Source organism: Molossus molossus, unplaced genomic scaffold, assembly GCF_014108415.1.
Source record: "Molossus molossus isolate mMolMol1 unplaced genomic scaffold, mMolMol1.p scaffold_m16_p_2, whole genome shotgun sequence".
Taxonomy (NCBI): domain Eukaryota; kingdom Metazoa; phylum Chordata; class Mammalia; order Chiroptera; family Molossidae; genus Molossus; species Molossus molossus.
In genome coordinates this window covers 73,097,410-73,107,599 of record NW_023425355.1, presented here as the reverse complement: position 1 = coordinate 73,107,599, position 10,190 = coordinate 73,097,410, and the positions used below count along the sequence as shown (strand labels likewise).

General features: G+C 38.8%; 1 protein-coding gene across 1 annotated transcript; it reads right to left on the bottom strand.

The window, feature by feature from the left end:
• Window positions 1–406: 406 nt before the first annotated feature.
• On the bottom strand, window positions 407–1,723 carry LOC118636345 (crooked neck-like protein 1). Its single transcript, XM_036271442.1, has one exon. The coding sequence runs from the start codon at window positions 1,721–1,723 to the stop codon at window positions 407–409; it is 1,317 nt and encodes a 438-aa protein (XP_036127335.1).
• Between the last annotated feature and the right edge of the window lie 8,467 nt (window positions 1,724–10,190).

Below are 10,190 nucleotides of genomic sequence, written 5' to 3'. Positions count from 1 at the left end.
AGATGAACACATAAAATATCTTTATGAAAAAGACAGGCATGAGAAAACGACACCTTAAAAGTTATTGTAGAACATAACCTGAAAACTAAAAAAAAATTCTTTCAAAAGCCTGCATTTCCATCTAAAATAGGTGCTAAACATTACCTCAGTTAGATTTCCTAATGCATTACATGTATAAAAAATGTTTGGATTCAGTCAATAAAATCCAGCAATTAAAAAAAATCCCTTTACTCACAGTCCTCCACTCCCATAACTAGTCCAAGGACATTTAAAAAATAATTCATAAAGTAGTTGCCAGAGATTTCAGTCAGTTCATTACTGGTGAATATACAAAAACTTACAAGAGTCACAGAGTTCGAAACTATTAATTTATAAAAATAATAAAACATCAATATGACCAAGAAGATCAGGATTTACTCTCATCAATGTCCTCATCTGGGTCTTGCTCGTCAGCTTCCTTTTCCTGTTGCTGTTTCTTCCAAAGTTTGGCCATGGCCAGGAGCTTGAGATTTGGCTGGTTGGCAGCATCTTCCAGAAAGATGTAATTATAGTATTCTTCCCAGCCTGCATCAGACCCATCATCAGCCTGGACCTTTCTTCTCTTCTTGACTTTCTCTGGCATGAGTTTGTCTACTCTTTCCTTATCTGATGTAGTTCCAAATTCATCTTCAAAGCTTCGCCAAGATTCCAGCAGAATAAGTCTCTCTTCCTTTTCTTCACAGTTTCGCAAGGTTTTGTTAGCTTCTTCGTAAATTTGTCTGCATTTAGCCAAACTTCCTTCTTTCCCTGAAGACAACTCAAACTGAGCAAAACTGATCCATACCTTGACATGTTGTGTCCTTTGAAGCAATCCTCGGTAAAGATTGCGTGTTCTTTCCGTTTCTTCCTGCTCAATTTCAAAATCAATGTATGATTTCCAGAGCACCTCTGGCATATCTAAACGTGGCTGGCTGATGGGTAACTCGTAGATTGCATGGGCTCTCTCAGTATCGCCAAGGATTATCTCTAGTTCTGCAAATTTAATCCAAGAGGTACAATTTTCAGGTCCAAATTCCAGGAACTTTTCATAAAGCTTCCGGCATCTGTCAAATTCTCGAAGCTGTAGCTCCAATTCTATGTAACCTTTAAACAACTTGTTCTTTGGACATTTGCCTATGGAAGTTCCCAAAGCTCTTCTGGGAAATGGTAAATTTTCCTGTCTTATTTCAAATTGTGCATATAGTAACCACATTTTGGCAAATGTGAACTTTTTATGAGGAATTAGTTCCAAAGAGTCTTGATACACCTGTCTTGTTCTTTCAGGATCCTTTGCCTCCAGTTCTTCATAGAGTGCATAGTTGACCCAAAGATAGATGTAGCGCTTCCAATGTCTCTTCTCCTGAATGGGTGGGACATTGGCAATAGCTCTTTCATAGACTTCACGTACAGTTTCTGCTTCTGCATCACTTTCCACTAAGCGCAGGTAATCAAACCAGGCATCATAATTGTGTGCATTAGCCTTCACTTCTTCTTCATACTGGAATCTCCGTTTGCTCATAATAATGTCTTCAATCCCACGCCTATCACCAAACTTCTTCTCAAAGATGGTATAATTTTTAAAAAGTTCTTGTGCCTTTTGTTTTGAAATTCTATCCAGGGCATACTTGTAAATCACTCGTACCCTTTCAAATTCCTTTTGATTTTCTTCAAATTTCGCAAAGGCAACATAAAGACGTTCATCCATATAGAAATAGAGGAAGATATAAAAAAATGGAAGCACATACACTGTTCATGAATTAGAAGAATTAACATCATTAAAATGTCCATACCACCCAAACCAATTTATAGATTCAATGCAATCCCCATCAAAATACCAGTGACATACTTCACAGAATTAGAACAAATACTTGAAAAGTTTATATGAAACCAAAAAGGACCTCAAATAGCCACAGCAATCTTGAAAAAGAAGAACAAAGTTGGAGCGATCACATTACCAGATTTCAGGTTACACTACAAAGCCACTGTAATCTAAACATCCTGGTAATGGCATAAGAACAGGCATATAGACCAGTGGAACAGTTCAGAGAACCCAGAAATGCACCCAAGGCAATATGCTCAATTAATATTTTACAAAGGTGGCAAAAGCATACAGTGGAGTAAGGACAGCCCCTTTAATAAATGGTGTTGGGAAAATTGGACAGCTACATGCAAAAAAAAAAAAAAATGAAACAAGACCATCAATTTACACCCTACACAAAAATAAACTCAAAATGGATAAAAAACTTAAAAGTGACTCATGAATCCATAAAAATCCTAGAAGAAAGTGTAGGCAACAAAATTTCAGACATCATTCGCAGCAGAATTTTCACTGATACATCACCTAATGCAATAGAAACAAAAGAGAAAATAAACATATGGGACTACATCATACTCAAAGCTTCTGCACAGTGAAAGATACAATCATCAAAATGGAAAGGCCACCCACTGTATGGGAGAGCATAATTGCCAATGATATATCAGATAAGGGGTTAATTTCAAATATATATATGCAACTCAACAAAAGGAAGACAAAGAACCCAATTCAAAAATGGGCAGAGGAACTAAATAGACACCTCTCCAAACAGGACATACAAATGGCTAAGAGACATATGAATAAATGCTCAACATCACTAATCATCAGAGAGATGCAAATTAAGACAACAATGAGGTATCACCTCACACCTGTCAGAATGGCTGCCATCAACAAATCATCAAACAACAAGTGTTGGTGAGAGTTTGAAGAAAAGGGGACTTTAGTACAGTTTTGGTGGGAATGCAGACTGGTGCAGCCACTATGGAAAACACTATGGTGTTACCTCAAAAAATTAAAAATTGAACTTCCATTTGACGCTGTGATGCCACTTCTAGGAGTATACCCTAAGAAGCCTGAAACACCAATCAGAAAGAATATAGGTACCCTCATATTTGTAGCAGCACTATTTACAATAGCTAAGGTCTGGAAACAGTCCAATTGTCCATCAGTAGACAAATGGATAAAAAAGCAGTGGTACATATACACCATGGCATACTATGCAGTTGTAAGAAAGGTCTCTTATCCTTTGAGACTACATGGAGGGACCTGGAAAGTATTATCCTAAGCGAAACAAGCCAAACAGAGAAAGACAAGTATCATATGATCTCACTTACTTGTGGAATATAATGAATATAATTGTCTGAGGAATGGGCTAGTCCCAGAGACGTGGAAGTAGGGTACAGACTGACAATCCCCAGAAGAGGGAGTGGTGGGGAAGAAATAAACCACAGAACTTATATGCATGTATGCATGAACAATGGACATGGACAACAAAGCTGGCAACAGGGCAGGGAGGTAGGGGGAGGGCGGAATCAGTGGGGGAAAATGGAGAAACATCTGTAACAAAAATAAATTAATTAATTTTAAAAAAAAGGAAATACTAAAAGCAAGAACACAATTTAGGAGGCCAATGAAATAGTCTAAGAATGCATGAAAGTTGTGTGGACATCAGAGATGTTTAGGACATTTTAAGATATGTCCACAAATTATCTGATACTTCTCTTTTTATGAAATTAATTGCCCTCTCGTTGTGTGTGGCCTGTATTCCTAACTTATGTCCATTGAATAGACTATGGTGGAAGTGAGTGTCTGTAGCTTCTGAAACTAGGTCATAAAAAGCAGGTGCTCTCCTCCTTGCTGTTTCCTGGATCCATCACTTTGAGGAAATCTAGCTGTCATGTGATGAGGTACTCAAACAGCTCAAAGGGGAGTCCCATCTAGTGAGGAATTAATACCTTTTTTCAATAACTGATGATGGAATTGTGGCTTCCTGCCAATGATTATGTAAATGAGAAAATTTGAATGCTGATCCTGTAGCTCCAATCAAGCCTTCAGATGACTACATCCTCAGCTGACATTTTTACTACAATCTCATGAGAGATTCTGAGCCAGAACTACCCAGCTAAGCCATTTTTAGATTCCTCACCCTCAGAAACTGAATGAGAAAATAAGTGTTTATTATATTAAGATGCTAAGTTTTAGGATAATTTGTTACACAGCAATAGATAAATATGACAATTTGGATGTAAAAGGTGAGGGAAAAGAATAAGGCAAAGATGACTCCCAAGTTTCTGGCTTATGCCACTGGGTAGTTTGATTTACTGAGGAAGAGAAGGGGAAGGACAAGTTTGAGGTATAGTGACCAGAGAAGAAAGATAAAAAGTTTATTTTGCAGTTTTTTGGACTAAATGGTGTCCCCGTCAAAATTTATATGTTGAGGTCCTAATACCCAATGAAGCTGTATTTAGAGACAGTGCCTTTGAGGAAGTTATTAGGTTACATAAGGTCATATGGGTGGGGCCCTATTCCAATAAGACTGCTGTCCTTATAAGAAGAGGAAGAGACACCAGATCTCTCTCTCTCTCTATCTCTCTCTCTCTCTCTCTCTCTCTCTCTCTCTCTCTCTCTGCATGCAGAGAAGACGGCCATGTAAGGACACAGCAAGAAGGTGGTAGTCTCCAACCCAGTGATAGAACTCTCATAAGACACCAACCCTGCTGGCACCTTGTTCTTGCACTTCCAATCTCCAGAATTGTGAGGAAATAAATTTCTGTTACTTAAGCCACCCAGTCTGCAGTAGTCTGTTATAGCCACCTGAGTTAACTAATACAGACAGGTTTAGTTTGTGACAGCACAACATTTATGTTGTCAACATGCAGTGGTCAGGGGGAAATATACCTGGAGTTCGGAAGTAACATGTAACTGTGGGAGTCATCCAATCATTAGCATTTGGAGGTGGATGATGTAGATCATCTAGAGAGAAAAAGTACATGGAAAAGAAAAAGAAGGAGAGGTAGGATGGAATTAGGGGGTAGGAATAGCACCTATAATTTAATGATTCAATAAGATAGAGTGGATGCTTTGAAGAAGCTGTTAGAAAGATAAAAGTCACAGTCTGAGGAATGGGATAGTCCCAGAGATGTGGAAGTGGGGTACAGACTGACAATCCCCAGAAGAGGGGGTGGGGGGAGATAAATCACAGAACTTATATGCATGTATGCATGAACAATGGACATGGACAACAAAGCTGGGGACAGGGCAGGGAGGGAGGGAGGGAGAGGGGGGTATCAGTGGGGGAAAAAGGAGAAACATCTGTAACAAAAATAAATAAATAAATTTTTTAAAAAAGTGAACTATAGCAGAAAAGAAGGGAGATTTTTGAAGCCATGGAAGTTAAGTGCCAAACACTTGGAAAATATATGTGAAAAGAGGATCAAGACAGGCTGTTAACCTTTCTAGTTAAGAGTTCATTGCTAACCTTTGCAAGAGAGATTTACCTGACCTCTGAAAAGCCAACTTAAAGCTGATTTTGCAATAACACTCATATCTACTTTCAATGAAAGATGTGTTGCTTGGCAGCTGGGGGTAACCTCTGCACATGGTCTTTAGCAGCCAGCTCCTTCAGAGATTGCCTCAGCTTCAGAGAGTCACTTTTTCCAAGTCCATGCTTTTTTTCAGGGTGACACATATCCAATGACTGATCTGTGTGGAAGCATTGAAGTCTAGCCATCTCAGCCTAACTCAGGGCAACTCTAACGGGCCACCCCAGTCTGGAGAGACCTGTGAGCTTAGATGAGCAATCATTGGGTCTATATCATAGCTCATTTTCTTTCTTTGCCCAATTCTTCTTCTCCCTCCCTTTTACAGATGTTAATCCCAAGGTAACTCAATCATAACTATCTTGTATTCTAACTCTGTCTCAGATTCTGCTCCCCAGAGGACCCAATGTGAGACATTGGTTGAAGAAAATAAAAAGAGGCTTTAAGTACTACTCTTCCAAGGCCTCAAAGAACCAAAGAGAGATGGATCATAACTTCAGGGCAAGGATGTTGTCCTCTAAATCTCCTTCTATACAAGGCAAAAAGTTGTACTCACGGTAGGTGTTTTTGCCTTGCCTTGTAGAACTCCAGGAGGAAGACAGAGTGGGCAGTTAAATGAGTTATTCTTCAGATTTTTCCTTTCAAATTTTTAAAAGAAAATATAAGCAAAAAAATCTTAGATTGATTTGAATTGCCTTTTCCCTTCCCCCAGCCCACCACACACACACACACACACACACACACACACACACACACATACTTTTTATATTTCCTAGAAATAACTGACCCCCTTTTCGCTCTTCCCTGGTCAAGGTCAGAAATAAAAAGTCATTATACTGTCTATTTTTTCTCCAAGAAGAATATAGGGAAAAGAAGAGAGACAAGGAGCACTTTCGATTGCTGATAACAGGAGAGGCCATGTTAGCTGGGGTCAAGCCAACCACTAAGCTTCAGACTTAAACAACTTTAAACTTATTCCTCAGATGAGAGAAACTCAGTCAGTGGGAACAAACACATGGCTGGGTTGACATAGGGGAATCATGGAGCAGGTCCAGAAGGAGGCTATACCATTCTCAGCAGTCCTCTAACATGACAGACCCCAAGCTTCCTCTCTGGAGAAAATGGAGCCAAAAAAAAAAAAAAAAAACTTAATGAGGTGCCTTGTGATCACCAAAGAGGGTACTTCCCCACTAAGGCCCAACCTTCAAATCAAAGGACTTCTTTTTTCATGCAGTTGTCTGACTGGAAGCCAGTGGGAGCTCTATGCTTGTATGCAATAGACATGCAGGGAGATAGGTAGAGACCATGGGTGTCATGATTGCCCAGCACCAGAGTTGCAAAATACAAAGACTATGGCATTTTGGGAGGTGCAGATGCTGACTGCAATGTGACTAGGCCCAAAGTTGAGGGCTCTGGAAAAACACAGAATTAAAGGGATACATCCAGGAAAGAAAATAGTATTTTCCAGGACATTTGCATTGCCTAGGTGAAAGCATCAATCTTTGGAAGCTTATTAAATGAGTGATAACAGAAAAAAAAAAACCACTGAGATATAAAAGGTTGTAAGACTAATGTGCATTTAGTTTAAAACAATTTCCCAGGAGATGATAGATGATAGATAGATAGATAGATAGATAGATAGATAGATAGATAGATAGATAGATAGAGATAGATAGATATGACATGTTTCAAGCACTGTCCCAGAGTAAGATGTTTTCCAAAATGTCTGATGGTCTTTTGTATTTGAGCTTAGGAGGGTGCTCTTCTAGAAAATACAGATGTGCAATGAACAGAAAAAAGAGATGGGAAAGAAATCACAAAAGCTATAGACAAAGGAATTTCAACACCTATAGAATTCTAAACAGACTTGACATTCATATCAGTACAACTGGAAAAATAATTCTCACCTTCCCCAAAATTACCTTTAAATAAAAAAGTTACACACTATTTTTTTAAAAAAAACCCTAAGCATTAAAAAGTTTTAAATCCAAGGTACATACTTCACAAGGAATTATTCCTTTGTGCTAACCTCATATGGTTTAGTTTCCCCAAGTTATTTTTGTTCAGGTTCAATACTATTTTTAAATCTGAAGAGCAAAAGAAATTGAGGATAGATATGAATATAAATATACATATGGATTTAGACTTAGATTTGGTCTCCATAAATGTGGCACAAAGGGTGAAAGAAATATACTCCAAAGATCCTTCAAAATCTAGTGGTTTTCCACTGAACTACAATGTTATTGTGTTTCATGTAACCCTAAAATGAAATGCTCAAAATGAATGCAATAAAAGCAGATTCTAGCATGGACCCTATACCACCCCAGAGCCAAGATGTTCTTTCTTTGGTCTTCTAGTACCCTATTGCTTTGTGTTCTCCCTCAACTAATTAAACTTCAAATTATTATAACTCCAATATTCTTGAGTTTCATTGGTCATTGTCAAATTCTATGAATTTTTATTTATTTTTTTGTTACAGATATTTTACCTTTTTACCCCATTGGCACCCCCCACCCCCATCCCCCACCCTGTCCCCGGCTTAGTTGTCCATGTCCATTGGTCATGCATACATGCATATAAGTTCTGTGGTTTATCTCTTCCCCACCACCCCCTCTTCTGGGGATTGTCAGTCTGTACCCCACTTCCACATCTCTGGGGCTACCTCATTCCCCAGACTGTTACGTTCATTATATTCCACAAATAAGTGAGATCATACCATACTTGTCTTTCTCTGTTTGGCTTGTTTTGCTTAGGATGAGACTTTCCATGTCCCTCCATGTCGTCTCAAAGGATAAGAGATCTTTCTTTCTTACCGCTGCATAGTACTCCATTGTGTATATGTACCACAGCTTTTTTATCCATTCGTCTACTGGTGGACACTTGGGCTGTTTCCAGATCTTAGCTATTGTAAATAGTGCTGCTATGAACATGGGGGTACATATATTCTTCCTGATTGGTGTTTCAGGCTTCTTAGGGTATATTCCCAGCAGTGGGATCACTGGGTCAAATGGAAGTTCAATTTTTAATTTTTTAAGGTAACACCATATTGTTTTCCATAGCGGCTGCACCAGTCTGCATTCCCACCAGCAGTGTATTAGAGTCCCCTTTTCTCCACACCCTCGCCAACACTTGTTGTTTGATGATTTGTTGATGGCGGCCATTCTGACAGGTGTGAGGTGATACCTCATTGTTGTTTTAATTTGCATCTCTCTGATGATTAGTGATGTTGAGCATTTCTTCATATGTCTCTTGGCCATTCGTATGTCCTGTTTGGAGAGGTGTCTATTCAGCTCCTCTGCCCATTTTTTAATTGGGTTCTTTGTCTTCCTTTTGTGGAGTTGTATGAGCACTCTATATATATTGGAAATTAACCCCTTATCTGATACATCATTGGCAATGATGTTCTCCCATACAGTGGGTTGCCTTTCCATTTTGATGATTGTTTCTTTTGCTGTGCAGAAGCTTTTTAGTTTGATGTAGTCCCATGTGTTTATTTTCTCCTTTATTTCTGTTGCCTTAGGTGATGTATCAGTGAAAATTCTGCTCCGTATGATGTGGTCATTGTCAAATTCTAGATAGAGTTGTCAATTATTTATCAACTAAGTCAGCACACATTCAAATATTGAATAACCAGGACTGTGGCCAGTGGTATACACCTTGTACAAGAGAGGCAATAAGTAGGCAAGTTAGTAGGATGGGGAGCCATGGAAGGCTTCCTCCAAGTTTCACCAAAACCCAGCCTTTGCTGTTGCCAATTGTAAGCTCTCTGAGAACAAGGACTGTCCGTCATTTCACCAATGTGTCCTCAGTACCTAGAAGAGTGCCTAATACTCAACAAATGATACTCAGGATATAAGTATTTCTTTGGAAATGTTATAAGGACAGTAATCTGATTAAACATTCTCCCCTTCCATTTTCATAGTGGAAAACATACTTGCAATGCATGTGTGGTAAATAAATAAACACATGGAAAAAATGAGTATTAGGGAAGAAGCTAGTTCAGTTCCATAACTGTGCAGAATGACAGTTCAGTTTAATAAACATTAAGTGTCAGACCTGGCATTGGATGCTGGGGCTACAAGGGTGGCTAAGACAGGCCCCATCTTTAGGGTACTCATTGTCTCCTGGGGGTGACAGTGCAGGATGACAGAGGAGTAATTACTATATATTGAGTCATTTGGATGTAAGGAGATCTTTTCCCGTCACCAAGTAGACAGATACATTAGAGAGGCAGATGTGTGTTGGCAACTTTCAATTCCATGACAGCCTGGACACATTCAGAGTAATTTTTTCCCATTAGAAGAAACACCTAGTTATACAGAAGCTCAGGTTATATGTAGATTAAATGCTAGTATTTTAAGTTTTAGGAAAAATCTTCAGAAAATGTATAATCATATATTTTTTCTTCTTTTCTTTTATTAATTTATTTTTGTTACAGATATTTCTCCTCTTTTTCCCCATTGACACCCTCCTCCCCATCCCCCCCACCCCAAGCCCAGCTTTGTTGTCCATGCCCATTGGTTATGCATACATGCATATAAGTTCTGTGGTTTATTTCTTCCCTCCCTCCCCACACCCCCTCTTCTGAGGGTTGTCAGTCTGTACCCTACTTTCCAGAGATGTGTATAATCAGATTTCAAAGTATTCAAATCTCATGAGGACTCTGCTTTGGTTTGCAGTTTAAACACAACATGCTCAAGAAACCCTTGAAAAGAATGGAGGTTCCAGGGTACAGATGAGGACATTTTTAGGAATTAAGAATAGGGGGAGGAAGGGGAAATTTACATGTGTTTATTATAACTTAGACTTTTTTTTTCTTT

Excerpts from the sequence above, each read along its gene's own strand:
- LOC118636345 (XM_036271442.1), bottom strand. The coding sequence starts at position 1,723 with ATGGATGAACGTCTTTATGTTGCCTTTGCGAAATTTGAAGAAAATCAA.